General features: G+C 33.0%; 1 protein-coding gene across 3 annotated transcripts in view; it reads left to right on the top strand.

Moving 5' to 3' along the window:
• LOC124366077 overlaps positions 1–24,281 on the top strand; it is a 67,146-nt gene that overhangs the window by 23,604 nt on the left and 19,261 nt on the right. For all 3 annotated transcript variants that reach the window (XM_046822304.1, XM_046822305.1, XM_046822306.1), the window contains exons 6-16: positions 3,654–3,822; positions 4,678–4,815; positions 4,955–5,143; positions 9,144–9,364; positions 10,465–10,686; positions 11,619–11,744; positions 12,708–12,944; positions 16,698–16,839; positions 19,115–19,245; positions 20,340–20,426; positions 21,806–22,024. In XM_046822304.1, coding sequence (XP_046678260.1) covers positions 3,654–3,822; positions 4,678–4,815; positions 4,955–5,143; positions 9,144–9,364; positions 10,465–10,686; positions 11,619–11,744; positions 12,708–12,944; positions 16,698–16,839; positions 19,115–19,245; positions 20,340–20,426; positions 21,806–22,024 — 1,881 coding nt within the window. The remainder of the gene's footprint in view (positions 1–3,653; positions 3,823–4,677; positions 4,816–4,954; positions 5,144–9,143; positions 9,365–10,464; positions 10,687–11,618; positions 11,745–12,707; positions 12,945–16,697; positions 16,840–19,114; positions 19,246–20,339; positions 20,427–21,805; positions 22,025–24,281) is intronic.

Genomic DNA, 24,281 nt, shown 5'->3' with positions numbered 1-24,281 from the left:
AATATTATGTATTAGGTTAGTTCTTTACCTGAAGAAGAGATCAGATTGCAGATCTCGAAACGTAGTGTTACTGATTTATTGTTTCACTGACCGATGGAAAATGTCCGGAAAAATCCTGTTTCCTTCACAGTTATATAGCTTAGTTTTAAAATACAGAATACTTATTAACTAGACCTATTGATTTGTTGTAAATCTTTTGGGAAATTAAAATATGACTTTGTTGGGTTTTGCTTAGCCTACAATGTTGCATTACAATATTATTTTTATTTCTGGTATTATGGCTATGTAGATCTCTGCTAAAAGTTTGAGATTGAATATATTTCATAATGTATAATACTGAGTCAAATATATATATAGGTTAATTACAGTTTGCAATTCTAGTTTTATGAAAAGTGGTTTGCAATCAATGGGGTCCAGTGCTTGTGCTTGTGCTATTACCCTAACTGCCTTTTTTTGTAAGATAAGAATTTCATTGATTTTAGTGCTATTACCCCATATTACTAAACCGTACCTTATTATAGATTGAAAAAATGCATAGTAAGCACATTTTACATAGCTTTCAGGCACATATTTCATTATTCGTATTAGTAAAAAAATTACACGGGATAATCTCTTGGAAATATATTCAATATGAGGATTCCATGTTAAATTTTTATCAATAAATATACCTAGAAATTTTACACAAGAAGAGAAATCATTTATTATATCATATTGAGGAGTTCGTCTTAAGGTGAATAAAATATTTTGGGTTTTTAATTCATTTAATAAAAAGCCATTTGACCTGAACCACAATGAAGCTTCTTCGACTGTTTCATTCACAAGGTCTTTTAATGCTGCAAAGTCTGTATGACTATTTAAGGAGGTTGTGTCATCTGCATATAACAGAGATTTGGCCTTAACAGCAGTAGGAAGATCATTTATGTGTAGTAGGAATAAAAGGGGGCCCAAGACTGAACCCTGGGGCACTCCACTCTCAATCACTAACTCATTGGACCAGCTTCCATTAATAAGAACTTTTTGTCTCCGATTTTTTAAGTATTCTTGAAAAAACTTAGCAGAAATACCAGTAATGCCATAATAGTTAAGTTTCAATATTAGTTCATTATGTTCAACACAGTCAAATGCCTTGCTCAAGTCACAGAGAGTGACTTGAGCAAAGGATCCATCCTCAAAAACATCAAGGACTTCTCTAATTAATGTATCAACAACATCAATGGTACATTTATTTCTCCTAAAGCCAAACTGTGATGAATTAAGATAGTTATTATTTTCTAGATAGGCAACAAGTTGATCATGTACTAAGATTTCTATAATTTTTGACAGTACCGGTACAATTGATATAGGGCGATAGCTTTCAGGTAGATCTCTAGGCCCTTTCTTAAAAATTGGACACAATCTTGACAGTTTCAATTCCTTAGGGAAAACCCCTTCATTCAAACATTTATTAATACATACAGTTAAAGGCTTCAAAAATGTATGACAAATTTTCTTAAACAAATTATTAGACAAATTAAAAATATCTTTGCTTTCTGAGTTTTTAAGTCTTTTGACAGCTTTAGTGACATCTTCAGTTGAGACTTCTGTAAAAGTAAAATCTTTTCTTTCAATATGGTGATTTATAATAAAGCTCATACTATCAATATTAGGCCTTTCAATACTATCCTTTATTTGCTTAACTGAACTAATAAAAAAGTTGTTGAACTGATCTGGGGTGATATTTATGTCTGGTTGAGACGGAGAGTTGTTTGTATTTTCTTTTATTAAGTTCCAAGCAGTCTTACATTTGCTTTTACTATTTTCTATTTTCGCTGCATTATGTGCCAATTTTGCATCCTCTATGGACTTTTTATAAATTCCTTTGAGATCAGCGTAGTGTGTGTGAAGCCTATCACAGGCAGAATTTTTTACTAATTTGTGCAGGTACAAAAGCCTCTCTTTCATTTGCGCCAGTTCCTTTGTATACCATTAATTATTATTTTTTTTCATCTTGGTCTCAGAGAAATTTTGTTTCTTTAATTTGGAAAAAAATTCCATTTTATTAATTATGACTGAAAAAAAGTTTGTGCGCACTATACTTTTTCATTATAAAGTAAGATACTCCAATCGTGTGACAATAGGCTATTGATCAGTTCATCAGTAGATGACTGTGGGAAACTGATTATGAAAGGCATTATTTGTTGGTTAATATTTAAATTTCGGAAAGTTTTTTTTGGATTTTCGAAAAAAATCCATGATGCATGCTGATGCACCTCTACAGGCTGAACCAGACCAGATTGGCAGGCTGGTAGACAACCAGGAAGTACCATCTCATCTTGATGACCTAGTACATGTCTTAGCTCATATTTTGTAACTAAACACCTGAAGCAGAGAGCAGGTGTCTCTTCTAGAAACTCTGTTTCTTTAATGCAACACTAAATGAAAATGATTGAAGATGTCCATAATTTCATTATTCTTTCATGTTTTATATTACAATGCTTCACTACATTGACCATTCAAAATGGTATCCTCGTGTCTACCTTGTCGGTTCCCACTTACCACGTCCAGACATCGTGCTAGGATAATATTTTGATTTATAATGTGTCTGTTGGATCTGCACTATCCTGTAGTTACATATTGCAAGAAGTGTATCAGTTAAAAATAAGTTTGATGGTTCATGTGAAGTTTAGATGTATGAGTTCATTTTATAATTTGTACTCATTACATTTAAAGAAATTTTCAGCTCTTTTAAAGCCAACTGTAGGGGTCTATTATGACTGCAGGCTGTGAACTTCAGTTTGACGTAGGAGGTCTATTATGGTTGTTGGCTGTGGACTTCAGTTTGACATAGAGGTCTATTAAGGTTGTTGGCTGTGGACTTCAATTTGACATAGAGGTCTATTAAGGCTGTTGGCTGTGGACTTCAATTTGACATAGGGGTCTATTACGACTGTTTGGCTGTGGACTTCAATTTGACGTAGGGGTCTATTACGGTTGTTGGCTGTGGACTTCAGTTTGATGTAGAGGATTTATTATGATTGTCGGCCTTATAAGGGCTAAAGACTGATTTAAATAAATTCTTGATAATAAACCAAAATTAAATGTTAAAATCTGTTTTCATTGAACATTATTTATTTATAAAACAAGTTAACATAGCGTAAACTCCTTCAAAAGTTGTCACAATTGTTTTCCTATGCTATATACATTGTAAAATGTAAACATTGGTAAACTTGCTTCTCTGTAGATTGGTCGAACATTGTATTACATTGTCCACTTGATTCTTAGATTTGCAGATTTACTACAAAATTGTCACAAGTAATGTGCAAATTCATATTTGCAACAGCATTGTTTTGCCGGTTAAAGTTGGATAACTTCACTTGCATTATTTGCTTCATGTCAACTGATACCAGTTGTTTGAACGATCAAAGTATGCCTGCTGTTCCAATTAATATGTAAATGTTGAATAAAAATGTTTATCTTTAAAGCTGCTTCCAGTAAATTAGAGCATTTCCAAGGATAAATACACAAAAACAGTGAGAGATTTATAATAAGTTTTAAAAATTAACAATCGTTCCTGATTATTCTGGAATATGTATGGCATCTAGAATTGGTAAGATAAGATTACTAATTTTTGTTGTGTAATCACAAATACGAATGCAAGTATTTTGTTTTTAAAGGTGATGACTCCCTCTGTGCTGAGGCCAACTAGTCAAACTGCTGTGCGTAGTATACAGCCTCGTGCAGCCACAACTCCAGTGTTACGTGGTGCGCCAACCAACGCCTTGCGGCCGCAGCCACGGGCCTTAGCACCCTCCGCCAGTCCCGCTCTTGTGCCTCTCTCTTCTGGTTAGTGTTAGGAACCAACCTACAGACTTGTAAAACCTTAAATCTTAGACAATTTATCTAAAAATGTTATATGTTATTGTTTATGACGTATCTGTCTATCAGACAGAACTTTCTTCTTTGGTTTTATCCACTAAATAATACTAAGTAATTTTTTTTTTTTGTTGGATAAAGGTCATAGACACTTGATTTGAACGAACAATTTTTTGACCACTTTATAATTCTTAAAGAGCTAAGATTAGTTGTTCTTGAAAAAAGAATACATGGCTTTATAGTTGGCTGATAACTGATAAATTATTGTAACAAAGAAGCAATATTGGTGCAGCTATCACGTGTTGAGCGACCAAACTTTATGCTCGTCGCATTTAGTAGCTGTAACAAATTGAAGGATCTAAATTATTGTAACAAAGAAGCAATATTGGTGCAGCTATCAAGTGTTGAGAGGATCAAACTTTATGCTCATCGCATTTAGTAGCTGTAACAAATTGAAGGATCTAAATTATTGTAACAAAGAAGAAATATTGGTGCAGGTATCATGTGTTGAGAGACCAAACTTTATGCTCATGACATTCAGTAGCTGTAACAAATTTCTGTAACTTATTTTCAGTTGGTATTGATGGTAAATATCCACTTAGTATTATTAACATTTATGTTGGAAACTATTTAGATGTGCTGCACTACACTAAAGAGAAAAACAAGTATAAATGCATTTAAAATCTAAAATTACCACTTTATTTGAATCACAATCTAAAAAAAAAACTGTATATACTTTATTTAACTTTGTTCTGCATGTCAAAAAATCCATTATAATTGAAAATTTTTTCAGAAACTGATGACCAAATTATTGATATGTTACAGTGATAACTAGTACAGGAAAGCCGTCGAATCGAAACAGTCCGACCACAATTCGCATCAAGCCGACTGGCAAAACAAAAGCAAATGAAGCGAGCAGCATCGGCGGAATAGTCCAAAACAAGACACCAGGTTCATCAAAATGTAAGTAGTTTTATAATAACAAGTAGAAGTGTCCTAAAATTTTGTGTTTGAAAAATATGTATACATATCACAGTCAAACAGTTTTGTTAAATTAATTTTTTTAACAAAGATTGTAATATGTGTTGTTCAATGTTTGTAGCATCTGCGGAGGTGGTGGACTTGACAGATGATGACGGCAAGTCCAATGCACCCCAGGCAGACAGCAAGGAGGTTATGTTCAACAAATTGAGTGGGAAGACTTATCCTTCACTTGTGGTGGTGGCTCGGCCGTATCTCAGGACGAAGGAGGTGTCCCAGGCACTGATATCTTCTGAAAGATCCACATTAGGTGAGTCATTGGGACCTGTAGAGTTATCTAGGGAAATTTTTAACAGTGACACGAAAATAACCGTTAAGACAACAACTTTAGCTGATTCTGTTGTGTGTTGCTTCATTACGTTTCCTTGAGGAGAAAATTAAACGTATTTCTTGTCCGTTATGTTTAACATATGCATTTGGTGCTAATATAAGGCCTGTTTTAACCCTTATAACGTCACAGACGCCGTATGGCGCATAGACAAACTATCTCCAAACGGCAAAGACGCGGTACGGCGCATCGACACAAAACTGCGTCTATAGCAAATTTAAGTTCCTTTTAAATCCGATCAATGTCACTAACGGTATGCGTCAACCATGTGTGTGGGTTATTGACCTATGTCAAGCGTCAAAATATAGCTGTCGCGTTACATTGTTTGAAACAATAGACGCGGTGTCTAGACACTCTCCCCGCCACACGGCACAGACGCCGTACAGCGCGCACGCTTTTGTTTGCAGTTTGGCTTCAGGTAGTGCGTGTCTAACCATCGCTGAGCCGGTTTCCTTCGTCGTGTTTTCTGTTTATATGGTTTTTATTTATTTGTTAAAAGTATTGATATCTTAGTTTTAGAATTCATTTAGTGTTTTTAGTGTCATTTTAGTGTTTAGTGTCACCTATTTAGTGTTCAGGTACTTTAGGATTCTACCGACCACACCAGTATGAAGAACACAGAAATATAAATTTATAGCTAAACAAACATGATAGAACGAAAAAACAACTCTTTAATTACAAACTTACAAGCATATCTAGGCATTGTGATCGGTATTGTTGTCGCTGTTATCTTATCTTTCTCGAGAATCCCGATTACGACAGGCTACGCGGCATCACATGATTTGCGCGGTACATAATTGCCTTTCCATTATAATTCAATTTATATTTCTGATCAGATCCTCTAGAATTTGATATTTTACTGATAGGTACTATCTCGAGGGATGTTTTTCTTTCGTTGACATCAGCGAGAAGGCATGGCACTCGCATTTTGGGTGGCGGAGTATGATCAAGAATAAAAACAAGTTTTGAGTGTTTTTTCAATAAAGAGTTTAGTTTTAGTTTGATCTTTTTTGTTTTTATTGAATTTTTGTGTTTGGAGAAATGTAGAGGTAAAACACGGAAGTACAACAAAGCGACGCATCATCTGAACGGGCGGCGAGACTCTGCAATCACGTTATCTACTAGACCGCTCGACTTTGACCTCTGTCTGAGGATGGGGAGGGGTTTGCGATAAGACAATTCCTGTTTTATATTGACGAAATATTGTTCTACGCTAATCTAGTAATCAGTAGAAGCAAAATGTCAAATAACGATTCATGTCTGGGTGTGGTCGGTATAATTCCAAAGTACCGTGTTCATTATTAGTGATAAATAACATGTCTCGTAACATTGACGATCCTGAGTACAGTGACTTTATAATTTTAAAATTTTTACTTTTTTATACTTACCATAATTATAGAAAGTAAAAATAAAAATGAACTTTACACATTAAAATTTTTTTTTTTTTATATATTGTGCCGTTTGCTGGAAGTCGTGAAAAGATATACTGACGTTATAAGGGTTAAAAGTAAGTACCATTTTTAATTTATGCCGCTGCAGCGCTGTAGTCGCTGTTTAGCGCATGCACACTGTGTAGCTACATCTGTTGAGAAGCCACAACCACTCGATTGAGTCTACATGTGTTTGCATGATTTTAAAATGACGCTACCTATTGAAATCCTGTAATATGTAAGCTTCAGAGCAGTTGACATTCATCACCAAATCAGTGATGTTTATGGTATAAACATTATGAGTGATAAAATGCGGAAGGTTGTTAGGGTTTTTAAAGATGGCCACACAAACATTCACGATCAAGAACAAAGTGGGTGTCCTTCAGTCATTACTGATGACTTGATTCAAAAAGTGGGCTGTAAAGTGAAAGACACGTCTGTGAAAGAGAACAGACGATTCACAATTACGTCCTTATCTGAAGAGCTCCTGCTGTCTCAAGAAGTGTTCTTTGTGAAATTGTGTCCAAATGTTTTAAATTTATAAATTTAACTTATAAAATTCGGAAATTGTGTTCATGCTGGGTCCCAAAAATGTTGACTGAGGAGCACAAAGTCGATTAGTCAGTGCGTTGAGTTTTCTCGTGTAATACAGTAACGAGGGGGATGATTTTTTAAGCCATATTGTCACAGGCAACGAAACATGGGTAGCCTATGTTACACCGGAATCGAAGCAGTTATCAATGGAATGGTGGTATTCATCATCCCCTAGGAAAAAGAAATTCAAACAAACGATTTCTGCTTAGAAAATCATGTGCACTGTGTTTTGAGACAGAAATGATGTGTTGCTGTTGTTTTTTCCTCGTGGAGACACAATCAATGTAGCAGTGTACTGTGAGATATTATAAAAAAAGGTGTGGCTTGGTGAATACGGGTATTGTTTTGCTCCATAATAATACCCGTTCATATATGGCAAATCGAACCAAAGACCTTATCACTTATTTGGCTGGGAACAATTGGATCATCCTCCATACAGTTCTAGTGCAGAGTGATTACCATTTGTTTCTATATTTAAAGATGCATCTGACAGGGCAGTTTCACACCGATAATGACGAAGTAAAAACTACTGTGATGCAGTAGTGACTGTGATCTAATCAGGCGGCAACCTCCATTAATAGTGGAATACAAAAGCTGGTCCCACGATACAACAGGTGCCTTAATATTAACGGGAATTATGTATGAAACTAGAGTAATGTATGATCTTTCAAGTGAATTAATTAATTTAGAAAAACATTTACGTCCTGTTATTTTTTATTCCAAAACAGAACTTACTTTTAAAATACGCCTTGTATTGAATCCATAAAACAAAACAGTAATATAGTTTCCAGGTATTTTAATAAATTACATGAAGCCCAACAGAATGGTTTACTTTTCTATATTCACTTAAAAATGTATATTAATGATTTATTAGATGTGTATTTATCCCAAGATATGCAAGACTCAATTGTAAAGTTCCTCATAAAATGAGTTTATGAACATTATTTTGAACATTAAGTCATTTCAGAATATTCTATTACCTTTATAATATTTTCTAAATGTTTTATAAACTTTTTAAGTTGTCCAAGTAGTAGAATTTCGGAATATTATCCAATAGGTTTCTGAGGTAATAATCTATCCATTTGACTAATTTCCATCAGCCAATTTTTACTTCAAGTATGGAAATAAAAAGTAATAATTGCGTGCTGTATATGCTTACTGTTTTGTTTTGCTAACTCAGACTTTAATTCCATAATTTTTACTATTGAAATTACACAGCTGTGCTTACTGCATTGTCTTCATGGAAAAGTATTTTTTAATGAGGAAATTCTTGATTTTTTTTCCATTTAAATGGTGCGATCAAATCATAAATGGATTTTGTTCTGTTGTTTGTCTCTTTCTCATTTAGTAGGTGGAGATGATATCATGTGAATCAATAAACTATCACCAATTTTAACATATTTGCTTTTTGTGTAATTTGTTTGTTTCCAAAATCCCACAGTTCTGACTGTCTCTGGAATACAATAGTGTTACATTTTTATTGACAGTTTTGCACCAATGCATAACCTCATCAGTATTGCAATAGAAAAACGCCTCAGAGTATATAACTAAATATTTTTTAAAATTTTCCATTGAGAGCCATCGTTTTCCAACGTTTGCATCCAACTTTGTTGACATCTAATTGAATGTCTGAATTTGAAACACATTATAAGCAGAAAATTACACAGAGTATGTTGTAGGCCCCGTGGGTTCTCTCGCAGTACTGGGTTATGAACGAAGGAAATGGCTCTTAATAATTATAAAACTACTAATAATTCCCATTCGAAGGATCAAATACTGTGGATATCCATGTCTGTTTCTACAACATTCATCCAATACTTGCTTCGTTATGACAGAAAAACATACTGTTTTGATTTAAATTGGAGATATATTTTAACAGCTGTTACAACTGCCAACAGACACAAGGATGAAAGCCGTGCTGATGGGGACGCCTACCAAGTTCACTGAGTGGTTAATCCAGCAAGGGCTTGTGCGCAGTGAACAATACTGCAGCATTCATGTAGGCACTGACATGTCACCCGTTAAGCTCAAGTTGGGCATGTACTCTGATGTGTCCAAATTCCCCTACAGCGGTGGCTACGTGTGGATCAGTGAGTGCTGTCCGCAGCGGTTTGTCTCGGTGAGTCAACCCATTTAGGAATTTAACCTTTTTTTGGAGTGTTTTTTAAAAGGAAAGTTTGCTTTTATTGAGTGATTAAAGACGTTGCTTGAACGATGTGTAGATTTGGCCTTGATGTTTTTTCCACACTTGTGATAAGTTGTAAATCATTTATTAACAATTTTTAGTTACGTTTTATCATTTCTATGTTCAAAAAAAGTAGTGTTGGACCATAATGTAACATTATAAATTTAGAAAGGCAAAACAATGTTTTCCAAATTTAATTCCTTATATAAGTACATAATCATATTATAATAACGTATTTTTACTGAAGAGGAATGTAAAATTCATTGCTTTGTATATGTCTGATTGCTGTTTTGTATGTAGGATTTTTGCTTGGTGGTAAATCCATACCTGAATCTGTTAAATTTAGTGCAAAAAGGGATTTTTTAAAGGCCCTTCAATACCCACTATTGTTCATAAACACTCCAATACTATTTTTCTGATAGTCAACCACTTTCATAACTCTCACTATTCATGTATTGATGGTGTATCTATATAAGAATATATTTGCAACTCGTATTTATTGACTTACCAATTAAACACTTAGTACCCGGAGCCTGAGTGTAGCTCGTGCCTCCTTACTTAATTCTTTTGTTTAGCTCAGTCAGGTATTTTCTAATTCAAACTTCATGGTTATTATTTTTATTGGTTGTTGATCGTGTTTTACTAAAGAAATATGAATATTTTTCATTGTATTACAAGCAAGTGTGAACAGCCAATTAAAATCACTGTCAGTCTACTCCATTGTGTTTCACATCGTGTGATGTGAGTCCTTAATGATGTTTAACTAATTTTTTTACAAATCAAGGCCACTTTGTATACCTATTTGCTTCAGAAAGTACCACACTAAGGTCATTTAGTTCTTGAACTAACAAGCTATGTAGCAATATATTTTTACATTTTTACATCATATTTAAGTTTAAGTAATAGTTTTATTTTAAATATAAACTTTATTCTTTTTTGCACACATTTAAAAAAGAATTTGTTATTATGTTATCTTTATAGGAACTTCTTCCCCAAGTGAGTTGATTTATGATAAAATATTTCTTTGAAAAAAGGTGTTTAGTGGGTCTATATTCGAAGGCGCCCCACATGCACCAACAGTGCTGGTGAAACTGCTCTACCACTGGTCATGTCAGACCAACGTCACCAATATCTCCAGTTGGGTGAAGGTGGATGGACTCTACGTCAAAAGTTTCTATACCAACATCCGTTCTGTTTGTACGGCAGCTGTTCACGAGAAATTTGAGAAACTGGGCGGCCCCAAGAAGCGAGTTGAGGTGAGCAATTTCACAAGTTTCAAATTAAATGTTGGAAAATTTATAATTTGTGGGTGGTGATTTATTTACATTAAGAAAAGAAATCAAAACTGACTTTTTCTGTGACATTTTGTGTAACTTTAGAAAAATAATGTTCTTAAAATATTTTTATCTGATCAAAATTAACATAATGAATGTGAACCCAAAAATCTTTCAAGTATGAATTTTGGTAAATGTTCATTTTTTTGCTCAAAATGCAGTATAACTTGTTATTTAAGTAACAATCAGAGATGAACGGATATAATTTTTTGACTGTCCTATTTTCTCTCAATTCAATTCCAATTTTGGTTCTAACTAGACTAGATACGAACCTGTATCTGATGTAATTAAATTAGGGCTTTCAGTCATAAAACTGGGGTTGTGGGGGGATTGAATAAAACTAGTTATTTGTTATATTTATATATGTTTAGTAATTGATTTCATTGTTTTAATTAAATTTATTTATAGAAGTTCCAGTTTATTTTTCAATTAATTATTTATATTTATAAATATTTGCCAATCAAACTCTGAAGCTTCATTATCGATCGACATGGTTTTTTTATGGATCTGGTCAATCTTTTTATAATATTATTTAGACTTTTCTGGCCAGAGGAGGACTGTAGGATACTGAACTGAAATTCAGTTCCTTTCTGTTGCAAATTAGTTTTCACAATACTGAATTGACATGTTTGACATTTTGTTATCAATGAAATCAAGACATTTGCTTGGAGTAAAGAAACAGGTGTGTAGTTAGTTCAGCAGATAAACATACCATATGATTCATTAACAATTTTTATGGAGATTTTGAAATGATATCATGGTAGTTTCCTTAAACCATCTAATGCTGCTCAAATTATATAGAATTGCTTGCTTCATTTAGATTGTTAGTGATATCCTGATTTTCTATCCGATAGCTTGGAGTTATCAGCCTTGGCACTACCTCTCAGGACGGCAACATGCGGCAAGTGAAGGTGGAAGTGTTGGGAGTGTATGATCCAGAATCCAAGCTGATCCGCCTGAGAGCAGTAGAACCGTTACAAGTGAGTACTGATCATGAACATTTATATCTAGTTACTTTTATTCTGTCTGATCAGTAAAACTCTTCACCTCCCGAGAGAAACTTAGAAGAGAATAATTTAACAGCTAAAACAATTATCATTGCATAAAGACTTAACTGTTAATTGGGCAGTTTCTAATACTCATGGTATAAGGATTATAATGATTATTAGCACATGTGAATGTGTTTCAAGTGAATGAGAGTAAGTTTTTTTGGATAAGTTTAATTCAAATGAGTTTAAGATTTCTGTACATCCCCCAACATTCAGGACTACTTAAGATAAAGAATGACATTTCCTTTTGAAAGTAGACTCACACATATTGATAAAAAGACAGTGAGGGAATCTAGTGAAAAAATAAATTAACATAAAAAAGGTATTTGTTCAAATTGTGGTTAATGGCGAAGGATGATTTGAAAGGATAGTAGAATTTCGGACATTTTCCATCGTCATACGCTACTAAAATGCTAACAAACAAAATTAACTACATTTAAAGTATTGAAATTTACTCTATTTTTCAGTTGGTAAATGCCCTATACATAAAAATAAACTAAACAATGTGGCAATGGAATGGCGTTCAAAGGTATAATTAAATACTTTTTAAACATTGCAGACTTCATTCCTTGAACCAGAGTGATATACTTTTTGTAACATAACAATGGCAAATATCCGATATCCTACCATGAAAGCTTACTTCGCAATAAAAATATTATATACAACAGATTAAATTTTTGTGGAAGGCACCTTATTGTCAACTGTTCAATTTAATAATAAAATGTTATGAGCTATGTCTTTATTCAACTAAAATGTTATTTTACACTAATAGCATCATTATTGAAGTAAAAGTCAAGTTTCTTTTTTTAACTGAAATTTGGATATTTCTGCTTTGCTTTTGTTCTTTTTTTAATTAAACATTTTAAAAAATCCATAACTACAAATGATTTACAGGATGGTGAACGGAACTACAAACGCCGATTTGTGAAGATATTGGAACCTTTGGAGGAGTGGGTCCACAAGGAGTCCATCATCTTGACCGACTACACGGTAGACAAAGGAACACTGCACCAGATGGGCTACCAGAGCGTGTACCAGGTGTCTATGAGTGACCAGCAGAACACAAGTAACAAATATTCCAATTCGGCAGTTATGGACTATCTGCGTCGTATCGTGCCCAGAATGTTTCAGGTCAGTCGGCAATTGTATGCTGTACGTCATCAAGAGTGTTTAATATATTACACCTCTAATAGTCGCGGAGCTGAGAGTCAATTTGCATTGTATATAAGCACATAACCTAGTTTTCCTTAAAAAAATTTATTGTTGGCCACAGTATTTTTGTCGAAGGTCGAAATGGGAGAATATCAGAAGGGTTAAAAACGTCATAATAATTTTTTTCCAGATCATTGTTTTTTTTTTGGCATGACAGACTTAAAAATCAATTGTCACACGTGTTAATAAATGTTAATTCTGCGTCATCTAGCCGTATACAGACCCTTAAAGTGATGACTTTAGTCTCTTTATCTAGTTATCTGACCATGATAAACTATTATTATTTATGTTTCTTGACAGTTGATTTTAAGTGCTTCACATTAGAAAAATATAATTTAAGAAAAATGTAAAAATGTATTGTTGATAATTTTTAACCTCTTTGATATCATCCCATTTTGACTGCCACAAACAATACTGTGGTTAACAATCAATTTCTCCTTTAAAAATGTCCTTTATCGATTTGAAGGAAAACCAAGTTGTGTGCTTATACTATGCAAATTGACTTTCAGCTCCTGGACTGTAGATTGTTATTTATTTGCTTCACATGAAGGTGGTGATATACTATGCTGAATTAAAATATTTTCATTCTAGCTATCAAGCTTTGTCACACTGTCAAACTGTTTAAACATGATATTTGATGGACAGCCAAGGAATGAATACTTATTTATTTTCAAGTTGCATACATTTTTGTTACAATACTTTGTAAACAGCTGACAACACTGATGTAGTTTGTTATTATTCTGAATCGTGAATGCCATGCTGTGTTTTTTTTTTGTGATGTCATTTTTTCATTTCCAATAATTTAAGTTCATTTTCAATTTCTAGTAATTAACACCTTCACTGCAGTCAATGTGTTAACCTCTTGAGTAGGCCATGTGGTCCTAGTTTTAGATATTTTACCAAATTCTTCTATATAGCTTTTAAATTAATATCTAATCCAGTCTTTATTAGTTTTTTGTTGGTTACTTTTGTTCAGTTGACATATTACTTCGTAATATTTTCATGTGTATTTTCATATATTTATTTAAAAAGTCACATCTCAAAGACGGTTAATGAAATTGACTTGGTATTTGTATCAAGCTAATTAAAAGAGCATTTATAAGTTTTAAAATTAAATTTTTCAAAAATAGAAAATTCTACAAACATTTTGGAAGTTTAATGTTTAGTTGTAATGTTAAATCCAGTTATATCCTACTTGTTTGTTTTAGTTGAAAAATAAGAATTGCAGTTATTTTAACCTTATAACGTCACAGACGCCGTATGGCGCATAGACAAACTATCTCCAAACGGCAAAGACGCGGTACAGCGCATCGACACAAAACTGCGTCTATAGCAAATTTAAGTTCCTTTTAAATCCGATCAATGTCACTAACGGTATGCATCAACCATGTGTGTGGGTTATTGACCTATGTCAAGCGTCAAAATATAGCTGTCGCCTACATTGTTTGAAACAATAGACGCGGTGTCTAGACACTCTCCCCGCCACACGGCACAGACGCCGTACAGCGCACACGCTTTTGTTTGCAGTTTGGCTTCAGGTAGTGCGTGTCTAACCATCGCTGAGTCGGTTTCCTTCGTCGTGTTTTCTGTTTATATGGTTTTTATTTATTTGTTAAAAGTATTGATATCTTAGTTTTAGTATTCATTTAGTGTTTTTAGTGTCATTTTAGTGTTTAGTGTCACCTATTTAGTGTTCAGGTACTTTGGGATTATACCGACCACACCAGTATGAAGAACACAAAAATATAAATTTATAGCTAAACAAACATGATAAAACGAAAAAACAACTCTTTAATTACAAAATTACAAGCATTTCCAGGCATTGTGATCGGTATTGTTGTCGCTGTTATCTTATCTTTCTCGAGAATCCCGATTACGACAGGCCACGCGGCATCACATGATTTGCGCGGTACATAATTGCCTTTCCATTACAATTCAATTTATATTTCTGATCAGATCCTCTAGAATTTGATATTTTACTGATAGGTACTATCTCGAGGGATGTTTTTCTTTCGTTGACATCAGCGAGAAGGCATGGCACTCGCATTTTGGGTGGCGGAGTATGATCAAGAATAAAAAACAAGTTTTGAGTGTTTTTTCAATAAAGAGTTTAGTTTTAGTTTGATCATGTTTGTTTTTATTAAATTTTTGTGTTTGGAGAAATGTAGAGGTAAAACACGGAAGTACAACAAAGCGACGCACCAGCTGAACGGGCGGCGAGACTCTGCAATCACGTTATCTACTAGACCGCTCGACTTTGACCTCTGTCTGAGGATGGGGAGGGGTTTGCGATAAGACAATTCCTGTTTTATATTGACGAAATATTGTTCTACGCTAATCTAGTAATCAGTAGAAGCAAAATGTCAAATAACGATTCATGTCTGAGTGTAGTCGGTATAATCCCAAAGTACCGTGTTCATTATTAGTGATAAATAACATGTCTCGTAACATTGACGATCCTGAGTACAGTGACTTTATAATTTTAAAATTTTTACTTTTTTATACTTACCATAATTATAGAAAGTAAAAATAAAAATGAACTTTACACATTTAAAATTTTTTTTTATATATATTGTGCCGTTTGCTGGAAGTCGTGAAAAGATATACTGACGTTATAAGGGTTAGTCATTGGGTGTATTTAAAAACAGCTCTCTATGGATAGAAATGTTCTATTTTAATTTAAAACAGCTTTAATAAAACCAAACATTAAAAAAATTACCACTTTGATCTAAGAGTACTCTTTAAGCCTGTAAGGAAGAATAAATACCAAAAAATTATTATTTACAAACAAATAAGTATAAACAACAATTGTACAACAGGTTTCGTAAATTACAGTCGAGTTGTATCAAGCGATGCGGAGATGTAGTTGGCATGGCATAATATAGCCTACCACATGAAAGGACAGTTTATTCTGAACAAAACGGTACCTAATAGGGAAATACTCTTCTTCTTCTTCAATCAATCTAGAAAGTGTGGCAAATTTAAAACTGCATTCAGCTGTGTATACACATCCATGGGGTGGAAGCATGGCTGAGACACTCACAGATACATGACTGTAGAATGCAATAGGCTTAGAACCATGTAGTACTACTCCAAGTGTACTTCTAAATATAATATGGTAGGCTATGGATGGTTTAGTTTTGTTCTACAAAATACTCTTGGATCTCAGAATAGTCTATAAATTGTTCCTTGAAATTACTTATTGCATTTTTAAAATTGTTGCAAGCCTGAATAGGTTTAAGGGCTTTTATAAAGTTTTAAAATAGATGATGCACAACAATTGTATAATTCATAAAACTAGGCTTGAGTTTGAAAAAAATTTAAATTTTTGTACACCCAATGAAAGATATCAATTTGAATCTTAGTTTCTTTTTATTTAGTATTTTGTCTCATTATAATGCCTAAACAGAATCTATGTTACAAGCAAAACACATGTAGTAGTCCTAATAAGTTAGTAACCATATATTATTTAAAGTCATTAATTTTTGCTACATCGCAATAAAAATACAGGGTTCAACGAATTTCAGTGAAGAGTCTTAACATTGTTTTTTTAGCATTTATTGATAAAGAAGAAAACCAGTTGTAACTTTTCAAATCTACTATATTGAAATTGTAGAAAATAATGTGGTTGGTGAATAAAGTGGTTCCTGTAAAGATTTTCCAATGTTACAGAACACTCTGTCACTGCTCTCTCGTCAGATCATACAGCAGTTCCTGGACGAGCTAGTGTGGAGGGAGAGGTGGGGAGTGATCCCAGCTCGAGCTTTTGAAACCATGATCTCTCACCTTGCGGAACAAACCAAGCTGGATACAGGTCAGTGTCATGTATTCATGAGTCATGTGTTCATAGACTCTGTTCTCAATATTAAAGCCAACTTAGACAATGCAACAATTTCTGCAAGTGATTTGTTAATAAAAAGTAATATCAATAAACCCTCTCAGTCTTTTCAGTGGGCTAAAATAACATCAGATCATATTCTAAATTCAGTTCAAAATATGAAAAACTCTGACAGCTGTGACGTTTATTGTATGTCTAATAATATGATAAAGCAAATAACCCCTCACATTTTATCTCCATTGACACATTGCTTTAACCTTTGTCTAAAAGATAGTTATTTCCCCGAGGAGCTGAAAATTTCAAGAGTTTGTCCGGTTTTATAAAAAAGGACTCAAAAATAAACCAGAGAGCTACCGCCCGATATCCATTATTCCGATTCTTGGCAAACTGTTGGAGGCTCTAGTGCATAAGTAAATTTAGCAATTATCTCGAAACTAACAATCTTCTTAGCTCCGTGCAATTTGGATTTAGGAAAAATTGTTCCACTTTTCAAGCTCTAAGATAAATTGTTGTTGCGGGATGTGTCTCTGGCTTTGGAGGATAAGGCCTTTGCTCAAGCCACTATGTGTGACTTGAGCAGGGCTTTTGATTGTGTAAACCATAATGATATTATAAGGAAGTTGGCATATTACGGTTTTGGTCAAATGCCGATTTTATTTTTTGAGTCTTACCTTAATAACAGAAAACAAAAAAGTTTGCATTGAGGAAAGCTGGTCTCATGAAGTAATCGTGAAGTACGGAGTCCCGCAAGGATCCATACTTGGACCTTTGCTGTTTTTAATTTGTATAAATGATCTGCCTGCTTCAATTACAGCTTCAACCATCCTTTATGCAGACGACACTACATTTTTAAATATTAGCAAAGATTTAAGTGAACTTAGTTTAATTTCAAAAAATTCTATTTCAGATTGCTTCAAATTGGTTCACGAGCAATGGTTTTCTTATTGAATGAATCAAAAACGCACAATATTATTTTTCAGTACGAGGACAGTTGACAGTCGTAACTTAAAACATTAGTCTCTCAGACAATGTAAAATTCCTAGGAGTATACATTGATAGAAACATGAACTGGGACTCTCATATTACGTATATTTCTTCTAAATTGTCAAGAGTAGTTTACCTCCTTAGGCGACTAACCTTTTCTGTTAGCACCGACTATGTCAGAACCGCCACTACTTTGCATTTTTTCAATCAATACTTAGATATGGGCTGGTTGCATGGGGCAATGGTAGTAAGATCAATGACATACTGATCCTCCAAAAAAAGGCCATAAGAATTATATCCAAATCATCTAGCATAGAAACACTGTAAAACGCTATTTAGATTTACTAAACATTCAAACTGTCATAAACCTGTATCTATTTGATTTAATTCAATATATTTTCCAAAATCCAAATTTAATAAAGCCCATTGGTGATACCCATTCACACAATACAAGATGCAAGAATTTATCAAAAATAAAAATTTAATAGATTAAGTAAAACTTTAAAGAGTCATCAGGTACTTTCCCTGAAGGTATATAACCATCTGTCACATTTAATCCCAAAGTTTGACAAAACACTTTTCTTAAAGAAATTATTATTTATGGCTTTTGGAGAACCCATTCTACTCTGTAGAGGAATTTTTCTCCAATAAGTCTGTTTTGTTTTAATAAGATTATGTTATGTTTTCAATACAGATCCATCGATGTAACTACAGTAGTACCATTGTTATTTACTGTATAGTTCTTTGCATTGCCAAATAATGTAAATTATTATTAAATTGCATTAAGTGCATTAATGCTGATATTGTTGATGTAACTGTGTTGAAACTTTTAAACTTTTAACTTTTAACTATCTATGTTGGACTTGGCTACCAGAATGTGCTGTATTTATGACTTTGTCAATGATCATGAGATTTATACGACAATAAAGTGATTTTGATTTGATTTGATTATGTCTCACTCCTACTATCATACTGACTTGTTCAAATGATTCTTTGGCCTCCACAATGAGGTTTCAGAAGATATTTTGGGTGTTCTTTGGTATTTAAGCTGTTTAAATTCTAAATGAAATTGAAAGAAGAATTGTATAAGAACTGTTGATGTTGCATCACTTAGTATTTTTGAAGAAAAAATATCTTCCTATATCATGTGTCATACATTCATCCATTTCCGTAAATTAAAACCAAGTAGTCAGATTAATAAGTGAAATTATAAAACAGAACGAGCGTTAGAGCAGCAAATGTTTCATGTGTGATTTATTTGTTTAAGGGGATACTCTGATGACAAGACTAAACAAGATAGCTTCCAACCCTTTCAAGAACTGGGCCTACAAGAACTGGCAGGCCAACTGCTCCTTCTCCACCACTGCTCAACAGGGTGTTCGTTTCGTTGCGGGCACGGTGAGATTACTGTTTTTATGTTAGAAAACCTTGAGATATTATTGGTTATAGCTTAATGCTTGGTTGATTGTAGGTTTAACAATGTGGTCCAAGTTAGTGTAGTAGTATTGGGCTGAACAGCAACCCTATAGTAAATCCTCTACGAGAATGCAAGGCATCACACTGCTGTCCACACTCGGGAAACAATTGACTTGAAACAAAATTTTTATTGAGATTAAGAAATGTTTATTGTCTTTAAACATAAATGAAGATGCAATGGGCAACTTCACTTTTTCTTATAAGTGAAATGGTGTACTCTATTACAGCTTTAACATCCCATAAAACAAGTGTATGGGTTTTAACAAAATTAGGTAAAAATAAATTTTATATATATGTATTAAAAGATAACATTACAAAAAATAAATAAATCTAACAACAATAAATAAATAACAGGAGATATAACTAATAATAAATTGTTAATTCATTATTAAAAACTTATATCACAGCACTAATATCACAGGTTAAGTAGTCATCTAATGAAAAAAGAAGCTTAAAGATCACCTGCTGTATAACGACAGCCCCAACTTTGCTCTAAGCAATATCCACTTTTTACAACACTTGAAACATCATCTTGGCGGCACTTGAACAACGATGGATGAAGAAGTGAAAACTACTATGATCTGGTGTCAGAGCATATGGCAAATTTCTTTCAAGATGGATTTCAAAAGTTAGTTTTAATGTTAAAAGTGCCTAAATGGACATGGAAACTATGTGGAAAAGTAAATAAAACTATGTACAGTCTGAAAATAAACATCTTTTCAACTGTATGGATATAATGTAAAAAATTGTTGGTAGTTAAAAATACTCCCTTGTACAAGGTAGATTTTAAACAATATTAATATTTATTTAATTGTTTTATTTCAAGTTTTTTCTGAAAAATATCTTGATTTTGATAATAATCATGCTTCCAAACATGTTTGGTCGAACTTAACAAAGAATAGTGTTTTAAGGTAATAATGTTTGTGTTATTCTAAGTGTAATTATATTATTTGAGACAGATTCATGATTGTGTATGTCTTTGTTTAGTTATGTTACATCATTATTTTCATTTCCAGAACGAGCCAGTCTCAAATCCACCTCTTTCACAGCCATCCACCAGTAGTCTGCCTTCAATCGACAATCTGCCTCCGAGTCTGAGAACGGTAAATTTTGTATGCAACATATTGTGTTATGGAGGCCCTACTAAATCTAAAGCATTTATTATAAATTGCTATTGAATGACAAATACAGAGTTAAGACAGATAAAGACACAGAACATTACTATTGATGTTAACTCATAGTTAACAATAGTGCCATTAACATTGCAGTAATTTATTATTATTTATGTAAACTATTTTACAGCAAAATTAAAATCAAAAAACATAAATCCATAAGACAAAACATTTTTTCCATTTTATGAAACTGAAAATTGTGAAAGAGAAATATGTTTCGCACTATAGCTAATTAAACAGCTTTATTTCTACATAATTACTTCTTAAGATTTGTTCTGAAAAAAAGAACTTGCTGGTATAAGGTAATGGAGAGATCAGTTAAAATGTTCAATTTGAGGGAAATGTGTTGTTTTAATTCCAATGAATAATAATATTTACCAATTTTAATCTAATTTATTTCTGCTCTAAACATTTTTGTAAGCCAAAGAAAATTCTCTCAATAACATGAACCACAGTGGTACAGAGGCAGATTGTACTCTGATAACCAGGTTTGCACTGTTGTACACTTACAGTTTACAAAGCAGAGAATTACAATTGATAACTGAGTACAAACGTTTCATTTATGATTACTTCAATTCTGTTCAGATCCAAAAATGTTACATAAATTACTATCTAAATTTCTTAATGCAATTTTTCCTTTTTAAAATTTTAATTAGAAATTTTATTTTTATGTTTTATGTAAATTTTTACTTAGTTATGTTTAAATTTTTATTTATACTGATTTCCAAAATCACCAATGCTTTAAAAAAGTATTCATATGAAAAAAGTAAATGTTTAAATAAATTAACTGTTTCATTGAATTCTCTGATTTAAATTAAGTTTGTATATCTGACAAAATTTATTTGACAGTGTTTTAATATAAATTGCTGTAGTATTTAACAAATTTTAAATTATTAAATAAACAATTGACTATTCTGAAGTGTTGCACCGCACAAGCCATTAAAACGGTATATAACGGTTTTTTACTTGTAACCAGATGAAGAAAAATAGGCAGTTATATAAAATTTTAAAACTTTAATGTCATAAGATAACTTATATGTATCTATCTTAAATGATATAATACATTATCTTATTAATAGAATTAGAGTCACAAACACAAACTTAATATAAATTACTTAGGAGATCAAATTTGTAAAACAAGTAATATGTTTGTTGTGTAAATCGAAAGTGCGTTTTTTAAGAAGAAGAGTAAGATGAAGGTGCATGCTGTCTGAACTTTTTATCAACATGTACTTCAAATACAAGCCTTTTGAGGCCTCTGTCTAACTTCAGTGGAAGCAGGAAAGTAAGATTTAACTGTGATGTCACAGAGTGACAGCCCCGGACTGACTCAGACGACCAACAACAGCAACAAGCGGGGCCGCAAGACGAAGGTAGTCTCACCCGCGGAGCCTGACCCCAAGAAGCGGGCGCTCATGGTGACCCCTACGACCTCCAAGCTGCGACCACTAGACTCTTACTACTACGGGACCATCCCAGGTGACCCTGAGATTCTTGAGCAACTGAAACAGATTGACATCAACATGAAGGTGAGCAAATTTCATTAATTCATTGTAATTATAACATGTTTATTAAAGAGTAAGACTATTTTAGTGGGTGAAAAATGTATAAAATGTTATATGTTTTAACTGTATAGTGTAAATTATTGCCTGCATAGTTAATTTATGTATTAGAGGAATTTATATGCATAAATCAGTAGGAAATAATAAATTCAATGTTGTTCCTTGCTTAATGGAACTTCAGTTTAACATTCATAGTGTCATTTTACTTAATGTTGTACAGTTTAGGGAAAATATTTCACAATTTTTCATTAGTTTGAATGAAAAAAAATTTGATTGATGCAGGAAGGGTAGTTTAGTTGAACGGAGCAAAATACCAAAGTTATGTTTAGATCATTTATGTTTAGTCTGTACGTATGTATCCAAATATAGTATATTGTGAGAAACTAAAAGTGAGCCAGAGAAACCTTTATGACTGTCATATTAATATAAAATAACAAATAACAGAGGTCCAAGAGTGCAGCCTTGGGGAAATGGTTACATCAAAAGACCCAACTATTTTGCTTCCTTTCTACCTTAGGAATAACGATACAGTTCTGTAATTGGAAGTTAATCTGTTTAATTGTCAATGATGTTCGTGATTCCGTTCATGTTGTTAAGACCTCCCTATCGAAACAAAAAATAAATCCATATGTCTGTTAGTCCTGTCAAACAGGTAAGACTTCAACTACAATGTAACCAAGAGACTCAATACATTTTCTTCTGAATACAACTTAGTTATGATCTGAAGAGTAAATGTAATAAATTTGGCTAGCCAGGTGTCTGCGAAGAAGCAGCTTTTGTGGCCCTGCTTCGTAATAATAGAAAGCTTTACATATCAGTTATACTTGAATGTAATGTCTTAAAACTGTGGAAATTATCTGACCAACTTAAAAAGTACTATGGAACAAATTATATCACTGGGCTTTTATTACCTTGCCAACTCAAATGAATTCATATAGGCATTAATCAATATCAAGCAGTAACTCATTCACACCGGGATTAATATAAATTATATTTCAGTAAAACATTGTATTCAGATGATTGATTTGCCAAAAAAATTGTTCACAGGCAATGGTGAATGTAAATGAATATGGCATACGTTAACAATGTTAAAATATATAAAAATTCATTGTCTATAGACCCAGAACTTTTTGGGAGTGCCGATGGCCAAACGGTCTAAGTCGTTGGACTTTGGGTCTGAGTTAGAGATAGCGCAGGTTCAAATCCTGTCTGTGACCGTTGCACTTTTTATCAGTACTATCAACCTCGCACTGTATCGACTCTCCCCCTTATTCTGTTTGATAAGATCCTCGCACAGGCCAGTGGCCCATGAGGACGGACAGAATAAGGCTTAAAAGGGGATCAGTCTCTCCTTTTTTGTAAAAAAAAGAAAAAAAAACTGTAATTAACTAAAAATTGTACTATACTTGTCAAAACAGTCCTAGAAAATATCGGAATGAAAGTTCCATCATCAGGTCGTTAAAAAAAGGTAAAAGTGCTCCCTATGGGGTTGTTAAAGTTAAAAAATTCAAAATAGCGTACACTCACAACAACAACAATCATTGTTTGTCCCTATTTATTTTGTTGTTGCCACTGTATGTTTGTTATTTTTTAATTTTTGTTTAACTTAAAACCCTATTTGGCGCACTTTTACTATTTTTTAATCACCTGATGATGGTATTGAGGCATTGTAGAGCTTGATACTATTGTAAATTACATGTTTTTAAAAAGAGGAAATTTGATGGTGTGGTATAGTTTGTATAATCAAACATGCATAAACTAACTTGAGTTGTGAACTTCTATTCCTTTTTTTTCAAGAATTTCATTAGTAATAGAGAATTATTATCAGTTTTATTGATATTAATTATGTATTAACTTTTGCAATCCAATATTTTTAATTTGTTCCATTCAGGCGAATGTTGCAGATTCTCTATAAATTGTCTTAACCATTCGGGCTCAGAGCTCTTCTGCTTAAACTGAGTACAAAACACCAATGACAAGAGCATAGTTGTACAAAAATAATAATAAAATAAGTAATATTTTATATTTAATTGTATTTAAATACTTACAGCTCCTTCACTTGTTATAGCAGTTAACAAATAGAAGCAATTTAACCATAAGTATCACTAATAATATATTACAGTTAGTCATATAACAAATCACCATGTGTCATGTGATCGTGATATGTCACCAAGTCTCTTTCATGCAGTGTTCACCCAGTGTCAATTGTAATATTGTGGTACAT

This window comes from Homalodisca vitripennis, chromosome 7 (genome assembly GCF_021130785.1).
Source record: "Homalodisca vitripennis isolate AUS2020 chromosome 7, UT_GWSS_2.1, whole genome shotgun sequence".
Lineage (NCBI taxonomy): Eukaryota > Metazoa > Arthropoda > Insecta > Hemiptera > Cicadellidae > Homalodisca > Homalodisca vitripennis.
This window is presented reverse-complemented; position numbering and strand designations above follow the sequence as displayed.